The sequence below is a fragment of the Vulpes vulpes genome, chromosome 15 (genome assembly GCF_048418805.1).
Source record: "Vulpes vulpes isolate BD-2025 chromosome 15, VulVul3, whole genome shotgun sequence".
NCBI lineage: Eukaryota > Metazoa > Chordata > Mammalia > Carnivora > Canidae > Vulpes > Vulpes vulpes.
Genome location: NC_132794.1, coordinates 17555182 through 17579214, shown reverse-complemented (window position 1 = coordinate 17579214; position 24033 = coordinate 17555182). Strand labels below are relative to the sequence as shown.

The 24033-nt window shown below is 36.6% G+C and overlaps 1 protein-coding gene across 1 annotated transcript in view; it reads right to left on the bottom strand.

Annotated features, from left to right (window-relative positions):
* Positions 1–1192: 1192 nt before the first annotated feature.
* Positions 1193–24033, bottom strand: part of CYYR1 (cysteine and tyrosine rich 1) — a 107027-nt gene continuing 84186 nt past the window's right edge. Inside the window, exons 3-4 of the mRNA XM_025995692.2 lie at positions 20302–20459; positions 1193–8804 (exon numbers count right to left, since the gene is read on the bottom strand). Of these exons, the coding sequence (XP_025851477.1) occupies positions 8620–8804; positions 20302–20459 (343 nt within the window). The 3' untranslated portion in view covers positions 1193–8619. The remainder of the gene's footprint in view (positions 8805–20301; positions 20460–24033) is intronic.

Sequence of the window (24033 nt, the reverse complement as noted above, 5' to 3'; positions counted from 1 at the left end):
CATTTAAGCCACATACTGACTGGGGATCTGGAAGTCCTTAGCAGCTTGCGTGGTGATTAGGAAGATGATCATGTGACTGGGGCACTCTTGCTGTTAGGTTGTTTTAATTAAGTTACAAATAAAACAATAGCATCCAGAGTTCTGCTATTTGACCGGCTTCACATAGTCTGATGCATCCAGAACTCTACCTCACTTAGAGCCAGAAGTTGGCAAAATGGGTTTGGCTAAACAAGGATCGGTTGAGAGTAGAATGGATGAATGGTAAGCGCTGCTTTCATTTGGTGACAGGAACCAGATAACAAAATAATGGAAGAGCACACCTCAGTGCTGTACCTTAGGAAGATATGTTTGGCCTTGGATGCTCCTATAGTGACTTCTATTGCTGAGCAGGGCAGCTCAGCAGAACAGAGTAGACTCTGAGCTGTCTCACCAGCTCCTTGGCCAGGTCCAGGTTCCCTCTTCTACATTCAGCCCTATAGCTCTTGCAATAGCCTCCCTGCTTCTGGCCCTGAGAAGGGACTGAGTGGGCTTCTTCTTGCAGATCACAGCCTTACTTCCACAATGGCCTCATCACACCTGTTTGTGGAAGACACTGCAATTAATGACAAAGTGCACAGTCTGTCTAGACAAGATGACTGTAATGCTACTTCTTTACCTCTCTGGTACCTCATTACATTTTGCATAGATTTTTTTCTAGAGCAGCACTGCCCAGGAAGGCAGCTGCTAGTACATGAGGCTATCTATGCAGCTTTGAAATGTGATTAGTGAGACTGAAGAGGCGGATTTTTCATGTAATTTAATTTCAATTTATTTGAATTCAAATAACCATATGTAGCTGGTGGCTAATGTGTTGGATAGCACAATTCCAGAGGCTGGCCTCCTTATGTTACTCTTTTGTTAATTTAGTTTGGGCTAATATTTATAGAACATCTTTTATGTGCCTAGCACTATACTTAGAATTTTGCATGTATTCATCCAATTTTCACAAAACCTAATGAACCTCATTATATTATTTACGTTTTCCAGAGCAGAAAGTTAAATTTTATAGAGACGAAGAGGCCTGTTTCAAATCATACAGGCAGGAGACAGGATTCAAAATAAAGTCTATCTGGCTTCAGTCCCTTGTTTCTGTACAAAAGAATGAGACTAAATCAGCAGAAATGAAGGGTGAAACAAAATGGACACAAGACAATTAAAATACAACCTTTACTATAATGAGTTATTTCATTTTATTGCTTATTGTAAACACTCTGGCCATAGCACACACATTAGTTTTTAAATAACCGTAATTCAAAGCTTTCACATTATATACTATTTTCCTTCAAGATGTATCATCTATGAAAATACCAGTAACTCCAAAAGTCTATATGGATAATGTGCACATTTATCCTAGTGTGACACTAAATGCAAACAGTAAAAATAGTGATCAGTGTAGGTCGTTGGGTCTGTGCTGTGCCTTAAGGGTAGCCATAAAACAACCCAAAGGGGGGATGAGGTGGATTCGTGGATTCAGATGGCTCCTATGTGGGTAATGTTTGCAGAACATAGGAGGTACACAATAAATGTTTATCGATGGCAAAGATGATGAGAATTCAATTTGCAATCTGGTCTTTTCCTCTCCATTTTTCTTAAGGAATTTATGGCTCATTTGCAACCAACATTGTAAATGTCACAGAGACCCCCACACGTTGAGTTGCAGAGCTGCTTTGTAATTGGATCTGGTCACACTTGCAGAAGAGAGAGAAAGCATATGTACTGTTAAAACTGTGCTAAAATTCCAGTCCTTAGAATAGGCTGGAACTCTTGAGTGCTTTGTGTCCTTTTAAGTCAGAAAATTATCAGTGTCTACAAATCAAGTAAGTCATTCAAAACAAATCTAGCTTTTAGATCTGATCAGCTAGACTTCATTTCAGTCAGATCAATGTATCTGAAAGAAAATATGATACTTCTATGAACTACTAAGTTTCCTAACTACAAGGACAGGAACTATAATTTTATACCTTAAGATACTTCTTTTGATTATTTTATTCAGCAAAATTCTTAGAATCATTTTGGGACTTCACTGAATTATGATGATGATGTTAGATTAAACATTTTAGATTTAACTGCAAAGTGACATAAAAATTTGAACATCTCTTCCCAGTATTCTTTTATGCATGCAGTGCAGTGTATTTAAGCAGACTTGTAATAAAGATCTTTCTAACCAGCTACTAGCAAGTTGTGTTCATCATGGTGTACTTCTGGTGAATAAAAGTGATACGGTTTTGTTGTTGTTCAGATTTATTTATTTATTTATTTATTTATTTATTTATTTATTGTTGTTCAGTTTTATTGAGAAATAACTGACATGCATCACTGTATAAGTTTAAGGCATACAGCATGATGGTTTGCTTTACATATGTTGTAAAATGATTATCATTGTAGGTTAGATAACATCCACCTTCTCATATATATACAATAAAATGAAAGTAAAGAAGATATAAGAAAAAAATGTTCTTATGATGAGAACTCTTAGGATTTACTCTCTTAACACCTTTCTTATATATCATACAGCAATGTTAGCTCTAGTCATTATGTTGTATGTTACCTCCCTAATGCATATTTGTCTTACAACTGGAAGTTTTTAACTTTTGATCTCCTTCTTCTAATTCACTCTTCCTCCCACCCACCATCTCTGGTAACCACAAGTTTGATCTCTTTATCTATGAGTTGTTGTTGTTTCCTTTTAAGATTCCACACGTGCAAGTGAGATCATAGAGGATATGGTCTTTTTTTTTGGTCTGATTTATTTTGCTTAGCATATCACTTTTAAGGTCCATCCTTGGTGTTCCAAGGTGTTCCTCATTTTTAATAGCTGAATTACATTTCATTGTGTAAACACACACACACACACACACACATACACACACACACACACATCTTCCTTATCCACTCATCCATTGATGGACACTTGGTTTGTTTCCATGTCTTGGCTATTAGAAGAAATAATGCTGCTATGAATATGGGGGTACAAGATATCTTTTTGAGGTAGTATTTCCATGTTCTTTGGACATATTCTTAGAAGTGGAATTGCTAGATCATTTGATAGTCCTATTTTTAATTTTTTAAAGATTTCCTCCATACTATTTTCCATAGTAGCTGCACCAGCTTACATCCTCACCAGCAGAATCTCTTATGATCCTTTGAATTTCTGAAGCATCATCTATAATGTCTCCTTTTCTATTTGTAATTGTGTAGATTTGGGTCTTTTTTTTTTTCCCTTGGTTGGTCTGGCTAGGATTTTGTCAATTTTATCTTTCCAACAATAACCAACTCTTAGTTTGGTTTATCTTTTCTATTATTTTTGTGTTTTCTATTTCTGCTCTAATCTTCATTATTTTCTTTCTTTTGCTAACTTTGGGCTCAATTTGTTCTTCTTTTCCTAGTTCCTTAAGGCATAGAGTTAGGTAGCATATTTGGGATCTTTCTTGCTTCTTAATGTAGATATTTATTACTAAGAGCTTCTCTCTTACAACTGCTTTTGCTACTTCCCATGAGTTCTGATGTGTTGTATTTCCATTTTTAATTTGTCTCAATAAACTTTTTAAACTTTAATTTCTTATTTGATCCACTGGTTGTTGAGGGCAGTGTTAATTGTTATATAATTGTGAATTTTCCAGTTTTCCTCATTACTGATTTCTAGTGTCACACTATTGTGATCAGAAAGAGAAAGATACTTGGTAGGAGTTCAGGCTTCCTAAATTTGCTAAGACTAATTTTGTGTCTTAACGTATGGTCTATCCTGGAAAATGTTTCATGTACCCTTGGGAAGAATATGTATTCTGCTGTTGTTGAGTGGAATGTTCTGTATACAACTGTTAGGTCCATTTGGTCTATAGTGTTGTTCAAATTCACCATTTCCTTATTGATTCTCTGTCTTGATGATCTATTTTTGAGAGTGGGGTGTTAAAGTCCTCAACTATTATTATAATACTGTTTATTTTTTCTTTTAACTCTGTTAGTTTTTGCTTTATATATTTAAGTCCTCTCTTGGGCACTTAAATATTTATAATTGTTATATCTTATTGATGTATTCACACTTTTATCATCACATAATGACCTTTGACTCTTTTTTACTATTTTTAGTTTAAATTCTATTTTGTCTGATATAAGTATAGCTATCCTTGTTTTTTTTTTTTTTTTTTTTTTTTTTTCCTGGTCACCATTTGCTTGAAATGACTTTTTCCTGTCCATGTTCACTCTCAGTCTCTCAGTGTCTTTAGGGCTAAAGTGAACCTCTTTTAGGCTGATATTGTTGGATCCTGTTTTTTTAAATCCACTCAGCCATTCTATGTCTTTTGATTGAAGAATTTAGTGCATTTACATTTAACATAATTGTCTGTAGGTAAGGGCTTACTATTGCCATTTTGTTAATTTTTTTCTCATTCTTTTGTAGAGCCATCATTCCTTGATCATATCCTGCTGTCCTTTATTGTTTTGATCTTTTTGGTGTCAGTATACTTGGATTTATTTATTGTGTTCTTTTGTGTGATTACTAGATCTTCCCTTGTGGTTACCATGAGATGTGCACAACATATCTTAAACTTATAACACTCTATTTTAAACATATTAATAACTTAAATAGAATTTTTATACTTTACACTTTTACTTCTGCCCCTCACATTTTAGATTATTGCTGTTACAACTTATATTTTTTATATGGTGTAACTAATAACAGATTATTGTATTTATGGTTCTTCTTGCTACATTCCTCTTAAGAGAATTTAAAACTAGAGTTGTAAGTGAGTGATATATCACTATTACCATATTGCAGAATCCCATTATGACTACATTTATGCTATTGCCAGTGAGATTCGTGTTACCTTTCTATGTTTTTGTAATATTATTTATAAAGGTAGTTAAAGAACTCCCTTTGGAATTTCTTGTAAGGCAGGTCTGGTTGTAATTAACCCCCTTAGCTTTTGTTTGTTCAGGACAGTCTTTAGCCTTCCTTCATTTCTGACGGACAGCTTTGCCAGCTATAGAATTTTGGTTGACAGTTTTCTTTCAATATTTTGACTATGTCATCCCATTTTCTCCTGGCCTGAAGAGTTTCTGTTGAGAAATCCAATAGTCTTATAAGGGGTTCCTTGTATGTAAGTTCTCTCTTTTCTCTTGGTGCTATTAAAAATATTTTGTCTTTAAGTCTTGACAATCTAATTATAATGTGTTTCAGTGTAGCCCTCTAAGGTTCAGCCTGTTTGGGATCCTTTGGGCCTCATGGATCTAGATATCCATCTCTCTCCCCAGTTTCAAGAAGTTTTCAGCCATTATTGTTTTAAATAGATTTTCTGTCCTTTTTCTCCTTCTGGAATTCCTATGATGCAAATGTTATTTCTTTTCATTGTCATATAATTTCCATAGGCTCTCTTTGCTGTTTTTAATTTTTTTCTTTTTTGACTGGATAATTTCCAATGTCCTACCCTTTAGGCTGCTGATTTTTTTTCTGCATGTTTGAATCTACTTTTGAAACTCTCTACTGAATTTTTCAGGTCATTTATTGTATTTTTCAACTCTGGGATTTGTTTTTGTTTTTGTTTTTGTTTTTTGATGGTTGCTATTTCTTAGTCAGACATCTCTTTCTGTTCATGCATTGTTTTCCTAATTTTGTTTCGTTGTTTGTCTCTGTTCTCTCAAAGTTCACTAAACCTCTTTAAGGGAATTATTCTGAATTCTTTGTCTGATAGTTTATAAATTTCCATTTCTTTAAGGTCAGTTGTTGGAGCCTTTTAGTTTATTTTGGTGGTTCATTCATATTTCCTGATTTTCCATGATCCTTGATTTCTTGCATAGGTATCTGAGCATTTGAGTAATTAATCTTCACTTCCAGACTTTACAGTTTTGCTTTGGCAGAGGTAACTTCACTGGTCGGATCATTTTGTTTTCCTGGGTGTGTCTGTTGGTAATGTCTTTGGGCAGGTTGGGCCTGCTATTATGGACTGCTTTGGGCAAGGCAACTATTCAAGTCCTGAGGACAAGGATGGAGTATTGTGCCACTGGCTGAAAATAATTGGATATGACTGCTGGCTTGGTTCCCTATCCAAATGAGGCTGTAGGATCGGGTCTTCAGTTGACTTATTCTCTTCTAAGACTTATTAGATGATTGGAACTGAGTCTATATTCAGTAGTAGATGGAGCTATGTTTCCTGCTTCTCTGCTCTGGCAGGACAGCAGCCAATGTTCAGAGCCCATTAAAAATCATTATTTGGGGGTTCCAAATCAGGCCTGAGTGTCCAATGGATTCCCTGGTCAGGTGATGCTCTACAGATGGAGGAAGCCATGGGCTGTGCTCTCTGTTCAAGTGTCACTGTATGTAGGGCTGTTAGAGGGACTATGCAGTTCCTATGTGTTCTGGTTAAGTTCCCTGGTCAGATAGCTGATTGCTATATTCAGAAATGAGCAAGGCCATACATTAGTTTCCCTGCCTGTGTGCAACAGGAGAAGCAGCTCTAAAACTGGTAAAGCTCTTTGTTGTCTTAACTCAAGCAGACCCATGCCTTTTATGAACCCTGGCCAAATGAGGCCACTGACTTTGCAAACTACTGGCTGTCCCTTCTCTCAGCTCAAGTGCCACTAGGCCATGGAGCTTTCAGGAGTTGTCTCTAGCCCTTCTGCTCAGATGGGGCTGAAGGCACTCTCCATGGTAGATGGGGCTGTTACTCAGTGCCCTGCCTGGGTACAAGCAAGCTGGGATGTGGGGCTGGCAAAATTTTTGTTTGAGGATCTGAATCAAGCAGATATGCACCTCTTCCAAGTTCACTCTTCCCAGTTTAGTTCAGCAGATGAGTAAGGCCACTGGGTAAATAGGTCTAATTACTATTTAGACACTGCCAATATGAACCTGGTCTGCCAACAAACATGTGCTAGTTATTGCAAGCCCCTTCCTCATTCTCTGTCACAGTTATATTTCTGTTGGCTGAGCCCTACAATTCCAGCGGTATGTGATGAGGGTATGGATGCCCACAGGGTGACCCGCAATGCTGGGGGGCCAGTGCCTGATTGCTCCCTGTTGGGTTCTCTTTTCCACTGGAAGAACTGGAAGCTTAGGAGATACTTCTCCCTATGGTGCTATACTGTCCTGGGGAGAGGAGCAATACAGTCAACATGTAGCCACTTCTTTTACCCCTCTAATGCAGTCTATCTTGGTCTCTGAAGTGTGGGAAGGGGGTGCTTTAGCCTCATTCCTGTGTTCTAGGATTCTCTCTGTGGTGTCTTGTTTTTGGATAATTGTTGGTTGTTCTTGTGAGGGGGAGCAAATTAGGGCATGATGTATGTCACCATCTTAGTAACATCACTTTCCCCCAATATTTTGTCAATGTAAATTTTAAATACACAAAAGGACCCACATAAAAATATAAATGTTAAGGTCACTTGCAGCAAAATACAGCACATTAGAATTATTTAGTAAAAAGTTTTATACTTGAAGGTAGGCACTTGGTAACATTTGGGTTTTGGCAAAAGGCAACAGTTTGATGTCAATATCTTAACCTTTCTATTAACTATATAACTTTTACAAGGGAATAGATTTCCAAAATATTACAGAAGAGAAACAAATTTATCTAGACCATATATGAATGGAATTCCACAGACCAGAATCCAAATTTCATTTTTTCTTCTTCTTTGCATAAACTATTATATATCTTCATGGACAAGTTCTACAGTTTTACTCCCTGATGTACAATCCCTTCGAACTATTTGGCTTCTAATCTTTTGATCTGAAAAGAAGTATTTGTTGCTTGTGGAATTTAATACAATTTTTTCCCACAGTTGGAATAACCTTTGTTATAATAAAACGCTAATTAAAGTCAGATGATTTTTAGGTAGCAGTAGCTAGCACTAAAGAGTTCTTGGCTTCAGGCAGCTGTTGAATCCCTCTGGTCCTGTTTTAACTGTCAAATTAAATAGAAAAGATTCAACTATTCCAGTTGTTTTCATTATTGGAGGCATAGAAATTTACTTCACACTTACCTAAACCATGAGTAGAATGTTTGGGACCCATCTACCATTTGATTTAGCTGTCTTTTCTAGAACATTTCTCTACCAGATAGATTCTGTTTGAAGTCTTAGTAATAGGGAACTTCACAAAACAATCTAGCAATAAGGAAGCTCCAACTCCTCTTTCTTATCCTGAAACCAAAGTTCCTTGTTCTTAACCAGAAATCAAAGTTCCTGTAGCTTCCATCCAGTGCTTCAAACAGTGAAAGGCACAGAGTAGGCTCTCATGTACTTGAACAGTATTTATTGATTAACAAAAGAATGGATGATTCTAATTCTGACTTTTAAAGCTACACAGAATATAGTTGTTTCCTTATGCAGTCCAGGCTGTTCTCTTCTCTTACATCATTCTTCTCTTTTCCTGGATCAGTATTGCAATTGCAATTTCCTTAAGCAACATGAGTTTCAGATGTTTTGTCTATCTCGTTACTCTTTTCTGCATATTCTTGCATTGATCAATACTCCAGATGGGGTCAGGTCAGAGAAGTGTCAGTATCTCAGCCTGGATATTTCATTTGACATATTGTTTGACCCCAAAAAAGTATTCCCTAGAGCAATTCTCTCTTGTTTCTGAATAGAGGCTTTTTATTCCATGCAAGATCTCTGATTGGCACATATTCTGTTCTGGGAGAAGGACTGTTTCCTCGAATTTCCAGGGTAAGGAGGGGGTGGAGAACGCTGTGCTGAAGCCTGTGGGGTCGGGGAGTAGGGAGGTGGCAAGTCGGCACAGTATTCCATCTCATGGTCATAACCATAGGGGGGTGGTGCCACTGAAAAACACAAGGTAAAAGGCATCAGGCATTTAGCAAATATTTGAGTGTCTACTATGTTTAAACCATTGGGCTGAGTACTTCAGGATGGGTCATGATTTTTGCCTATAGGTTGAAGGCACATATATATGAAAGGGCAAGTGCTACAAAACATGGTGCCATTGGCCAAAATGTTTAGAATTGGTTGCTTAGGGAAAGTTTCTTGGAAATATGATGCTAAAAGGGCAGATAAAGGAAAGACTAGGGACTGATTCCAGATTGAGCAAAAGCATAGAAGCAAGAGAGCACTTTTGTTGAAAGCAAAAAGTACATGGCGGGGGGAATGGGAAAAAGTGTTGAGGAATCTGATTGTATCATCATCCTGGTGGGCTTTGAATATCACATAAAGAGTGTGTGATGTGCAGTTACTAGAGGTTTTTTGAATATGCAAACAAATATGCTTTGGGAAGGTGATTTTCTCAGCAGTATGGATTGAAGTAGAAAAAAAGGAGAGATGATGTAATAGTATATGTGAAGGATTATGCAGGACATATGGCATTGAGGGGAAAAATCATGACACCTTGGGAAGCTGAGTTCTTAGGTGATGACTAGGTAGGTAGAGAAAGGTGGAGAGTGAAAAAATGTGTCCAGGTATTGGGCACCCTTTATTGGGCTTCTGTAACCCAGAAGGCCATGGAGCCATTATAGGAATAAGAAAAAAAAGTGTTGGTAAGCATGTTTGTGAATGGGAATGAAGAACTTAGTTTTCTAAATATTATTTGATAAATTTTTAAAAATTATTTTACTGTAATATATATTAGTGTGTTTTAAATCACATTTAATACACTTTATTGTGACTTTTTATGGATTCTGTAGTGATCTCAATCCCATGTCAAGGATTGGAGAGAGGTACCCCTTGAGTATTCCATGTCTTCAAGAACCAATCATTCTGCAACATCTGAGCAACCCCTCTGATGATTTTCCAATAGTTGAATTATCATCAAGATCATGATTCTAGTTGGAAATTGACATCCTGTAATTGCTTGCTATGAATGTAGTCTAAATCACAAGTGTCATAATAATGCAAATAAATGGGCAAGCTTTTTAAACATTAGAATGGCAGAAAAGAACAAGCAACATTTCAATAAACATATTTCTAAAATGTCTTCTAGGGACGCCTGGCTGGCTCAGTTGGTGGGGCATGCAACTCCTGATCTCAGGGTTGCGGATTTGAGCCCCACATTGGGTGCAGAGATCATTTCAAAATAAAGTTCTAAAAAAACAAAATATAAAATGTCTTCTAAATTGTGCTCTTACCCATAAGATTATGGTAGTGTTCTGATCAATATACAGGTACAAACATAGGGCTTCACCCTATATGCAAACACTAACAATGTTTCTTCTGGATCCCTTTAACTTGGCTTGCTTTATCAGGAGCTTGATGATTTAAACCACTTACTGATCTCTCTGCCTGTACTCAGGGATGTGAGGACACAGAAGTGGGTCACCTAAGATAAAGGAAAATGTAGAGAGAGAACCAAGTAGGATGTCCTCTGAGGACTGCTTTACTGAGCCAAGGTTTCACAAGTCTCCAGTGGGCTCTACAGGCCAAGGGCTCATGGCACAGGACACAGCTGTATACAGCTTCTCTAAGGCTGCTTTCTACACTTGGAGGCTGGACTATCAAAAGCTTTGTTTTCTGTAACAAAATGGAACAACTCCTGTGGAGTCTAAACACACATTCCCTCTGCATTACACCCACTCCTCTGCTTCATTATATCCAGGAGAACTAAGATTTATAATATACTTCATCCAAGCCAACAAATACAGGCTCCATGTAAAATAGAAAGTTACAGCTGGATACCCATTGAACTGTTTCTTGTAATCGTGTGGTTCTAAGCTGTTTTTGTGTTGAAGGTTTTCCCTGCCTCCTACTTGTGGAGCATACACTGAATGATTCTGTAGAATTCTGTAGAATCAGATTAACTCTGCACCATTCTCTGTCATGAAGCCGTGGAGTCTCTTTATGCTTCGGTAACAAAGCGTTTATATTTTGCTTTCTGCATTAAAACTGCTAGAGGACACTTCAGTGAGATTCCCTATGGTTTATACAGCTGCATGGTGAACATGCAAATTTAAGATATGATTACATTCATATAGCCTTCTTATATAGCCTTTGAAGTTTGATAAAGTGATAATATAATGCAGAAGAACAATATTTTGAGGACTATCCATCATGAAATAAACATAGCACACCCTTTATCATAGCAGCTGCTGGAAGACATTTTGAAATAAGCCTTGTGTAGCTGTGGACTGTGCTGTCCTTCTTTCCTGCAGATAATAAGGTTTCACTAGGAAGTAAACTTTTCAAGGTATCAGTTTTAGAAAATTCCTGATTAACTCTAAGAGGTTTTGTTCTTTCTTAAAGGTCAAATCATCTTTCAAAGATGTATGGATGCAGCTGGAGATATGGTGCCTTTGAAATCTTTCATCATCAATATTCCAACTCTCTGATTTAAGTACGGCAAATATGCCATTCATCTTCAATGTCATAGTTTTCCACAATATTTCAGAATTTATGGATGGTATGAAATTCCATAGAAGAAATTTAATGTTTTTCACTCACTCAGGTCAACATCTCTGAATCAAAGGGCTCGGAGATGCACAGCATTACCAAAACCTACCACATTATTTTTTTTTAACACTTATTTATTTTATTTTTATTTTTATTTTTTTAAGATTTATTTATGATAGACACACACACACAGAGAGGCAGAGACACAGGAGGAGAGAGAAGCAGTCTCCATGCTGGGAGCCCGACTGGGACTCGATCCTGGGACTCCAGGATCCCACCCTGGGCCAAAGGTAGGCGCCAAACCGCTGAGAGACCCAGGGATCCCCCTACCACATTATTTTTAAAAATTTGGAAACAAGAAAATCATCCATAATTCTGTCATTATACTTTAATAAATAATATATATAGTCTCTTCTAATCATTTGTGATTTTTATATCTTGTAGTCATGTAAAATGACTACATGTTTTTATACTTTGTATTATAGTTTTTCTTATTCTGCTACATATTCTTCATAAACTTTATTGTTAATGGCTGCATATTATTCTACTGATTGTTCACTTATTTTGAGATTAACAATTTTTTTATCATAAATAAGGGAGAGATGGATATCCTTCTACACATAGACTTTTAAAAATTATTTTGAATTATTCCTTTTGATTAAAATTCCAGGAATCAACTAAGTGGTTATCATCATTTAACATTTTGGCAATTTAATAGAAAAAAATAGCTCTTTATTTTACATTTCTTTGGTAGTAGCTAGATTTGACATTGATCTACAACTTGTTTACTGTCTGTAGTTTATATTTCTTTTAAAGATTTATTTTATTTATTTGAAAGAGAGAGTTGAATAGGGGGGAGGGTCAAGCAGATTGCACTGAGCATGGAACTGACTCAGGGCTTAATCTCACAACCCTGGGATCATGATCTGAGCCAAAACCACCAAGAGTCAGATGCTTAACTGGCTGAACCACCAGGCGCCCCTACTGTTTGTAGTTTATACTGGGTGATTGTTGCTTGTTTTGGACTGGTAATCTAAAAACTGAAATCTTAATTAGAATCAAGATATAATTAAGATAAGATATAAACAAGTATACAAAGCTATGTATCTTTTCTAGGTATCTTTCTAAAAATAAATGTCAAAATGGTTAATTATATTATTTTTACCTTATTGACATACCAAAACTTAAAACTTGTATATAACAAAATATATGCTTCTTCATCTTTTTGATCTCTTCTGTGTTGTTAAACTTAAAAATTTGCCTTCTCTTTTGGATATCTGATATCTAACCAAACTATTTCTGAGTTTTTCCATTTAAATTATATATTTATAGCTTCCTTATGTATATTATTTTACTTGATATATTTTTGTGTCAAAGTTTATTTTTCCTGAGTTTCAAATTTTGGTCAAGCCAAATTATCCATATGGCTTCTTAATCCTCATTTTTCACATTGTTTTGTTATCTCTCCTTAAGGTTGTAAAATTTTAGAACTTGTTCTGTTCCAATGACCAAGCTACATCTTTCTGTACCATTAACACCTCATTTTAATTATTTTTGATTTTAAATGGTTTTAGTATATACTAGGACACGTGAATCTCATGACATTTTTAAAAACATGCTTTAAAAATATTTTTTAACTGAGAAATAATTGACCTATAACATAGTGTAAGTTCAAAGTGCACAACATGTTGTCATGGTAAGCAAACTAAAATGTAAGTCTGTAAATGCTTCAAACATGAAATCAAAACACTAAGGAGAATCAATCAAAACAGCCAACTAGGCTTTAAGCTATAGCCAGTGAAATAATTTCCTTTCTTTGCTTCCACATTTTCGCTGTATAAGGAGGGGTACTCCTAACCACTTCCAGTTTGGTGCTGTCTGATTCAAATCAATTTTTGCTCAAATAAACACTTAAAATTTCTAGTATACCTCAATTTATCTTTTAATACATCTTAGCATTAACTTATGACATTTTAAAATATTTATTTATTTATTTTAGAGAGAGAGAGAGAGAGAGAGAACAAGTGGGAGAAGGGGCAGAGGGAGAGAATCTTCAAGCTGACTCCATGATAAAGGTGGAGGCCCACATAGGGCTTGATCCCATGACCCATGAGATTGTACCTTGAGCTGAAACTAAGAGTCACATGCTCAACTTTCTAAGCCATCCAGGCAAATATAGTTTATGACATTTTTAAAGACAACTCCTAATATTATTGCTATGAGCAAACTTCTCCACCCTCTCACAAACCCCACTACTCACAATTTGCCTGAAACTTACTCAGAGCAGAAGCCCACAGAGCTCCCAGCCAGACCTCCACTGCCTCCATCCCCACCAGACAGACCCAATCCTGCACATTTCTCAACAGGGGCCTAACGTGTTCTCAAAAGGATGATATTATTAGAAGCTATCATTCCCCTTCCTCTCAGAGAGCTTCAAGAGAAGTAGTGTCATATTTTACGTTCCTCTGTTACCATGAGAAGGACAAGCTCCTAGAACATCTTTCATCATGACCTCTAATTCTGGAGGGCTTTACACATCAAATCTAATTAATTATCTAAACTTTCCCCACCTCCTTTCACTGTGCTCAGGAGACCACAAAGTCCACAGTTAGAAGAGCTCTTTGTAATCTCACCTTTCCATCCCTTTACATGTGAGTCTAGCTCAGAATATGGGAAAATCCTCTTCTAATTGTGTCTGTTTTCCAGAGAAATGAGATCTGCTGAAAGTGAGAAAAATAAGGGGTTTTTTGAGCTTTGAGAAGAGAGAAGAACGCATGAGATAGTTGTGCCAGGGAACAGAAGTGGACATTCACCACACTTTTCTATTTTAATTAAAGTCAGACTTTCCCAGAGAGGGCAGCTTCCCCTCTAGCAGTATTAAATCACAGGTATTCATTTTCTCCCACACTCTACATCCTATAGGGCCAGAAGGTACACTGGGTATTCTCTGGGATTCTCACTTTTTAAACCATGGTCCATGTTCTCTCCTTAAATACCTGAGCTGTTCTGTAGCACACACCATGAGATTATCCTACTTTCTACTTCTTATTAATACCTGTGGTCCACTCTGCCCTAGACTCTCATTCATTGACGATTTAGCATCAGGCCCATTATCTTTCTCTGCAACATGATTTCTATTAGCATTCTTGATGATTTCAACATTCATATGTTGGAGTGTCTGGCCTCAAGATGGAGCTTGCTCCTAGCCAGGGTGCCACAGCAGCAAATCAAAACTTAGATAACTTTCATGTCCCACGGGATGCCTAGGTGGCTCAGTGGTTAAGCATCTGCCTCTGGCTCAGGGCATGATCCTGGGATATGAAATCGAGTCCTGCATCGGGCTCCCTGTGGGAGGCCTACTTCTCCTTCTGCCTATATCTCCACCCCACCCCTCTCTCTCTCCCTCTGTGCTCTCATTAATAAATAAATAAATCTTTAAAAAAAACCTCAAAAAACAAATCTTTCATTTTCCTGGGAAGTTCCACTTGATGGGAAACAATATCCAGTCAGCTAATCCCCAAACGTCAAGCCAACTCTGAGCTCTATGCTTACCTGTTTCTTCTCCCCCCAAACAAGGTTATCTATGTGGCCCCAGCAAATCAGGTACTTTCTATTTTTCCCTTTTTTTTTTATTCTTTATCCTATAAAAGCTCTTTGCCTTCCACCTATTTTGCAGTTCTCTGCACAGAGACCATCTGCTCTATGAAGCGTTAAACAGTTTGTCTGTATCACCTAAATTGTTTTCTTTAATCATTTTTTGAACACCTGGACTTTTTTTGCCTTCAAAAATTTTTTTCTTACCCTTGTTGTACCTATGTAAATCTGACTACAACTCTATCTCTCTAGAATACACATTCAAACGTATCTTGAAACTCACCTAGATTTCCAATTTTACTGATGACATTTTAAAAAGTTAATTTAAACTGATGTCACCTCTTCATGTCTTTCTTTATTCAGCTTAGATTTATGGTCCATCACTAAAATTATTTCTGTGCATTTATCATCAACTTTCTTATCTCCTTTTCCCTCCATTGCCTGACAAAACTCCAATCTTGATTAAATTCAACATTTTGGCTCTCTCAGATTTGTATCTAGGAGCTTCATGTGGCTAGAGAAAAATGCACAATCATATTGATTGATCTCACTTTCAATGAATGACTATATTCTTAAGTGTGGAGAGCCCTGGCGTTGCTTGGAAATTATGCATTCCTTTAGGTATTCTACCACCCCTCCATTCTCTGAGATTCCTTACTTACAAGAATCTCCTCAGCCCACTTTCAGCAGAAGACTTGCTTCTAATTTCAGTAAGAATATAGGCACAATCAGAAGAGCATGTCCTCATATCATCAAATCCTTTGATGAGTACATAAAGGCTTTCCATGTTCAGTACATATACTAATAAGGCAGTGAATAATAAGGTGAATTCAATGATGCAGAGTTTTTATTTCTTTTTTATTTCTTTTTTTTTAAAGATTTACTTATTCAGAAAGTAAATAATGACAGATTGCACATATGTGCATGAGTGGGTGGGGGGAGGGAGAAAGAGAATCTTTGAGCAGACTCCTCGTTGAGGCCCCACAATCCATGAGATCATGACCAGAGCCAAAAATCAAGAGTTGGATGTTCAACTGACTGAGCCACCCAGTGCCCCTACAGTTTTGATTTCTTGATGAAATATTTCCATGAGATTTTAAAGACTACAAGTCAGTTATTTTATAAAATGTTCCTTAACCTGGATTTGTCAGACCTTTTCTTTCTTTCTTTCTTTCTTTCTTTCTTTCTTTCTTTCTTTCTTTCTTTCTTTCTTTTTTAAAGATTTATTTATTTATTCATGAGAGACACAGACTGAGAGAGAGAGGCAGAGAGACACAGGCAGAGGGGAAAGCAAGCTCCCCAAAGGGAGCCTGATCCAGGACTCGATCCCGGATCCTGGGATTATGACCTGAGCTGAAGGCAGGCACCCAACCTTGAGCCACCCAGGCGTCCCATGTCAGACTTTCTCATGTTTAGATTCAGGGTGTGAATTTTCAGTCAGAATCCTCCACACATGAAGTTGTGCCATCCTCAGAGTAATTAATGCCCAAAGGTGCAAAATGTCTACCTGTCCTTTTTTGGTGATATTAATCTTTACTGCCTGGTCAAGATGTCTGGTTTTTCCACTGTGTAGTTACTATTTTTCCCCTTATAACGAGCAACAAGCCTGAGGGTAGACACTTTAAGACCATGCAAATGTCTTGCCCCACTACAGCCTCTCCCCCCAGATTTAGCATCCATTAATGACACTTGTCCCAAACTTTTCTTATGTTTTAAAATGATAATTTTTCCAATTTCACAACTCCTTTCTACATGCATCCTTTCTCATTTTTCTGTTCCCAAGATCCTCCCCTCTTTCTCCTTGGTTTACCTAAATCTATCTATCTATCTATCTATCATCTATCTATCTATCTATCAATCACCAGGGGGCTCAATAATGTACTTTAGGTTACAAATGTCCTGATAGCATTGAAATCTCTTGTTTTCCTTTTGTTGTCATTTGATTTTTTTTTTTTTTTTTTTGGCCAAGTCTTCTGTTATACTCTTTCTGTATTGTTTTTCTTTCAAGTGTGTATCATCCAAACCTATTTTTAAAAAAAGGGTTAACATATTCAGTTTCCTTTGTTTACAGTGAAATTCTGGAAAGTAGTGGAAGTATAAGACTTGACAAATAATTTTTATTTTCACACTAACAGTTTTTAAAACAATTGTAATTAAACAAGACACTGTTCATTCTACCCAGCATGGCAGGGAAAAAAATTATTTTGGAAGGTCACTGTCCAACAAATGTTCATGTGTAGCAAATCACCTTTTCTCGGTAATCTCCTCCCCAGTGCACAGTAATAATATTCATTGTAGGCATCCCCACTGAGCAATTTCACCAAGGCTTTCACCAAGGAAAAAGATGACCTTGGCTAAATTATTTTCTACTCACATATGTGGCCCCAAGGCTGAAGGACTATACAATAAATTGGGTTGCTATCTCATTTATCACAAGGTTAATTAATTAACGTAGGTAAAAATATTTTATATTTCTACAGATGAAAGACTTTGGTAAAGCATTCAATACTACTCTGTGTTTTTTTCCTATCTTTTAAGTAAAAGCTTAATTAGTAACTTTGAGAAGGAAATGGAAGTAATCAAGCACATTGTGCTCTTTGAAGAGCTAGCCTTTTTGTAGTAAAAATGCTTCCACCATAAGGTTTATTATGTTTCTCACATTATTCAGTTCCCAGAACAATGCATTTACTGAAAATGCAACATGCTGCTGTGATCTGCCAGTATAAATGATGCCACGTTAAAGTTTTAAAAACATGCTTCCATGCATGGAATAGAAACTCCAAGCCCAGGAAAACACAAGCTCTCACATTAAAATATTTTATATCTTCTATTCTAATTTTAGAAAAAATATTTTTTAATGTTTTAAAATGTTTAATGTTTAATTTTAACTAAACTTGTTTGATCAAGCAAAAGTATAACTGGAATATTAGCTACAGAGGGCTTCTCCTTGCCTTCTCTCCAGTTAATGTCTCTATCTGACTCTCTGTTCTCTTGAGTTAGGGGTTGACCAGGTTAAAATGGGGAGGATAAAAAAAGGATAAAAAATAAGGATAAAAAATAATTCCCCCTATTTTTTCCTTATGCCCTAGTTCTAACATCATTACACTAACCCCAACAATATTTTTAGTAAGATGGAAAGATTAAAAATTGTAAATTGCTTTTGTAGTGAGTAAAAGCTATATATTCCGGGTGGAATTTAAGGTAAATTCTCTAGGTTTTGATACATAACTAAATGAGATCTTGTCATGAGTTGTGTTCTTCACTTGTTCAGCTATGTCTGCTGAGTGCCCATATGTACCAGTCCGGGTATTACACTTGGGATTGAGTGATGAACAGAATAGACAATGATCCCTGCCTTCTGGAGCTAATATTCTAGAAGATGGGCAATAAACAATAAATATCACAATTAGATAAACAATATGGTATCTTAGAAGATTAAAAGCACCCTGGAAAGAAAAACAGAACAGAATAAGGAGGCCACAATGGGGAGGGACATAAGGCAATCTTAAATAGACCAGAGCAGTCCTCATTCAGGAGGTGATCTTTGATCAAAAAGTTGAATTAAGTGAGAGAGTCCATGTTCTAGGCAAAGCCCTAAGATAAGAGGGTGCCCTGTTGTGTTCACCAGCACACGGAGTATTTCTGTGTTCATGGAAGAGTGTGACTGGAGCCAGAGTGGCAAGAGAGAGTAGACAAGGGAATAAGGTCAGAGAAATAAAAAAAGGAGCCAATCATGCATTGCCTTGCAGGCCCTGGTCAGGAATTTGCCTTTTACTCTGGATTAAATGAGGAACCACTAGCTTTGACTCTTTGGAGAAAATGGAAAACCACTGGGAGATTTTGAACAGAAGAATGATATAATTTGACATCTACTTTAAAAGGTTCAAGTTGGCCACTGGATTTAGAATAGACCCCTGGGGGCCAAAAGTGAATGCTGGAAGAGCAGCTAGGATGTTATCACAGCAATGCAGGTGAGAGCTGAGGATGGCTCCTACCAGGGAAGGAGCAGTGGGGACTGTGAGCAGTCAGACACTGCATATATTTTGAAGATGGAACTGGAAGTTTTCCTAGTAGGTTGCATGTAGGTTTGATAGAGGCAAGACTCAAAGGTTTTTGGCCTGAGCTTCTGCAAGTCCAGAGATGCCATCAGTTGAGAGGATAAAGGCTGTGGGCTGTGAGCAGAGGAGGTTTGCGGGGGATGATCAGAAGTACAACATTGAACATGTTCAACTTGAGATGGCTATGAGACATCCAAGCCAAAATGTCTAGTAGGTGGTGGGATCAAATGAATCCGAAATTCTGGAAGGAGGTTTGGAATGGAGATTCATAACTTTAGGAGGTAATAGCATACAAATACTATTTTTTACGAGGAGGCCAAATGATATAACCAAAGGAATAAGTGTAGATACAGGCTAGAAAAAGACAGAAGACTGAGCCTCGGAGGCACTCCAACATGATGATATTGGAGAAAATAACTGACAAAAGAGGAACAGGAGAAATGACCATATTCACATTCATCTGAAATTTGCTCCCTCAAGTTGAAGATGATAGGGGAAAAGTTAAGAGGGAAAGGAAGTTATTAAGGAATTGATACACAGGGCAGATTGCATGTGGAAGTTATGCTCTTTACAATAGGAGCTGAGAAAGGACGTGACCGTGGATAAGAAATTATCTTTCTAAGAATGCATTAGATTTAAAACTTGACCTCTTTTTAGACGTCAAATGGTACTGACTTAGAAAGCACTACTGAGTAATTACATAATACAAAATGCAGTATTTTGTTTATAAAGTCATATGTATTCAATATATTTATATGTAGAACTAGTAGATTCTCAACAATTATCTGTCAAATTATTAATGCATTACATTTGCTTTTTGTTGAGAATTTTCATATTTGTTAAAACTGTTTTCTTTGCATAAAGAGGACACATAAAAACCTTATTCAATCATTTTTCTTAAGACGTACATACCTACTAAATCAGATGCCAGTTTGTTAAGACATGTCACTTATACTTTCTCTATAATTATTTCTCAGAGCTCTGGCAGGTAGACACAGTGGGTATGAACTATCTATTTATTTCTCTTTGGCTGACTCGGAATTGTAGTCAGTAAGACAAGCATTAAAAATATGAATACTTTCAAATGTGAGTAGATTTTATTACTTAGATTTAAGTAATCTCCATCAAAAGCTCTAATGTAGAGCTTCGATCTACGTTAATTCAGAAATGCCCTACATTCTTGGAGATGATTGCAGTGAAAGTCTTTAATGTTTCCTCTCTCCAAGAAGTAAAGCATAACTAAGGAATCTGACTCTTTCTTCAGAAGGAGTGAGCAATTGTGCTTACTTACCAGGATAGGAAGAGATGGCATTGATGTGGGTGGTCCTTATGACACCCACCCGGGTCCCACGGTTGTTTTTCATACACATGCAGATACATATGGCAATTCCAGCAATGACTCCCATGATGAAGACAATTCCAAACACTATGCCAGCAATTGCTGTGCCTCTAAAAAAGAAAAACAAAAGTACATTTATTGAAAAAGGCTTATAAACCTTTCAAATACAACTCCATGACTATATGACAAATGCTCTTTTGCAAATCTTCTTAAGGATAATGTTTAAAAAAAAAAGATAATTCCCTGAATCAGTCAAGTAAGTAGTCTTGTGTATTTCAATAGATAAGAAAAAGTTATAAACCTTCAGGGAATCCTCTTCCAGTACGATAAACCTATCATTCAGATTCTGACTTTAGAAATCCATGTATTTATACAAAACACAATTATTCAGATATGCTCTCTAAAATCATAATTAAAAAACTATTCTGCTGTTTAAACAGCAAAGAATTTATCTATTGTCTGTGAGTACACGTTTACTGAAAACAACTTGATAAATGCCAAAATATTAAATAAAATTTAACATTTATTTTTATTAAAACTCTTCACAAAGTAGAACTGACATATTTCTTTTTCTTAACAAAACAGAGAAAAGCAAAATAAACATTTTTAAAAAATTATTCAGAAAACAGTTACAACACATGGTGTTCTCATTAAATTCAGGAACAATGCAAGCAAAACCTCTGTTCTATTAACATTATGTTTTCTCCAGGTTTCATCTCTCACAACAAAATCATAGAAAGAAAGAATACTGCACAAAAGAGTCAATATTATCATTATGTGTAGATAGAATGATTTGTAGGAGTCTACATCTGTTCACATTTTGGAAAATGGAGAAATCTTTGTGAAAAGATGTAATTTTCAACTAGCAATATTTCTAGCAATGCTCTCGGAAGAAATACAGCACATGTGGGCACAAAAATGCAATAAGGATGTTTATCAATATATTGTTGCTAATAGCAAAATATCAGAAGCACCGTAATATCCAAATGACAAAAAAAATGTTACCCCAGAGAATGAATCTGATACAGTGATTAAGGTGTGAAGAAGTCCATATGGACTGAGGTGAAATGTTCATGATACATGGTCAACTTAATAATAATACTACAAATGAAAAGACAAATATTAACAATACCAGTAGAATGATTGCATTGTATTTTTATATTTTAGAATTTTGAATGTATATATAGTGATTATCTTATATATATGGGACAATGAAGAAAATTTTCACTTTCTAATTTGGCTAACTCCCCAGAAGTAACCATTTCAGCTCCTTCAAACATTGTTTTATTACATTTTTTTAAAAATGATTTTATTTACTCATTCATGAGAGACACAGAGAGAGGAGAGAGAGAGAGAGAGAGAGAGAGAGAGAGGTAGAGACATAGGCAGAGGGAGAAGCAGGGTCCCTGCAAGGAGCCTGATGCAGGACTTGATCCTGGACCCCAAGATCATGCCTGAGCCGAAGGCTTAACCACTGAGCCACCCAGGTGTCCCATTTTATTACCATTTTTTATTTTAAAAAGATTTTATTTACTTATTTTAGAGAGAAAGAGAGCACAGGCAGGGGGAGAGGGGGCCAGCAGACTCCCTGATGTGCTTGGAGCCCAATGTAGGACTCGATCCCCAGACCCTGAGATCATGACTTGAGCTGGTCAGACCCTTAACCTACTGAACCACTCAGGCACCTCTGTTTTAGTAACTTTCTTTCTCTTTCTCTGTAATACAATTACATTCCTTTATTTTAAAAAAAAATTACATTTACATATTATCTATGGGCTCCTCTTATAGTATTTGGGAATTTAGATCCCATAGACAAACTTTATTGGTGGTTAAATCAGTCATCAGTATTTATATTACCATGACATTGCTTACTGTGGAGTTAAGCAAGGTTACCTTTTGTTTCTCTTACACTTAATTGTGTTAGGAATTTCCATGAGTTCCCATCTTTCCATATGTGTGTTGTCATTATATACCCCCCCTCAAATGCTTAGAAAATTTTCATGTAATTATCAGAAGTTCTTACCACTTTCTTTTTACTACTACTATTCTAAAATTGCATAATGTGCATGGATTTTTTAAAAACTGTTTTTCCATCTCCTTAGGCTATTTCATATCTGGAGACTCATTCATCACTTCTTGAAACTGTGCCATAAATGGATCATTTCCTTTCCACCATTTTATCTGTTTCTCTTTCTGGAAGCCTATTCTGAAATAACTTCTGGGATAACATCTCCAGTTTTTCTGATCTCTGTTTTCTTGAACTACTCTCTGGGGAATTTCATTGACTATACCTTCCACAGATTTATTGCACTTTTCACTTTCAGTTATCATATTTTTAATTTCTGGGTGCTCTATCTTACCCTCCAAAGCACATCCACCTCCCTATTTTAGTGTCATATTTTGCTTTCCTATAGTTTTTCTCCTCTTGATCACCGAAGATACTAATGATATGTGTGTTATAACTTTCTCTATTTTTTGCATTTCTTCGGTCCTGTTTAGATTCCTTTGTATTGAATATCTGTTTCATGTTTGACATTTTCCTTAAATATCTGGTCATCCTTAATCTTCTGCTCTTTAAAAAAGAGGCACAGAATAGCTGCTTGGAAGTTCACTGTGGCAGGCTACCACTGCACAGATGAAATCCACAGATGAGTTCCCATAGTGTTTTCATTGGGGCTGTTCATTTTCTCCCCTTAAAAGGATCCTCCAGGGATGCCTAGGGGGCTCAGGCAGTTAAGCGTCTGCCTTTGGCTCAGGTCATGGTCTCAGGTCCTGGGATTGAGCCTCCTATCAGGCTCCCTGCTCAGTGGGGGGGTCTGCTTCTCCCTCTCCCTCTGCCGCTCTCCCTGCTCATTCTCTCTCAAAAAATAAAATAAAATCTTTAAAAAAGGGATCTTCCAATTTCACGTATGAGCCAGCCAGACCCTTTGCTAGAGCCTAAAGTTTTACCTGTAAGGTATGAACTTTTGCAAAATGCGGTGCTTTTAGTGAGACACAGTCTCACTCTGCTGTGACAGTGGAACCATTCAGAATAGATCTTTGGTAACAAAATTTTTGTGGTTCAAAAGCATGATTTCTAAAGTCAGACTGCCTGGGTTCCAACTATAGCTGGGTAACCTTGGGCAAATTGTTGAATGCCTCCCATCTCCCTAATTCTCTTATTAATTAAATGAAGGTCAGCTTGGTGCTTATCTGGTTCTCCTTTCAAATTTTGTATCATGAAATATCGTACTTTTGGACTCATTTGCCAGATAAATAATTTTTTTATTTTTGTGCCATATAACTATCTACCGTATACTTTTTCTAAGACAGGTCTATAATTCTCATCCCAAGCCCTTGGGGCCACATCCATATCATAAGTCAAAATATTAAGATTTTGGAGAGAGAATATTGTACGTATACCATAAATTGTAAGATACTTCCATAGACAGCATCCTGAGCACACGTACATTTACATTTCTACAGTAAAGGTGTGAATATTAACAGTCATGGATTATATACAGACTAGAAAAAAGCCCCAGGTTTCCTTAGTGAAGTTCAGTCTTGCCACCAAGTCAGTTATATAAAACATTTCACTTTCCAGAGTTGGTTTTTTGTTTGTTTGTTTAGGATTTCAAAATTACAAATAACAGGTACAAACCTGTATTTATACTTTTTGGAAGAGATTTTCTTTTTATGACTTTT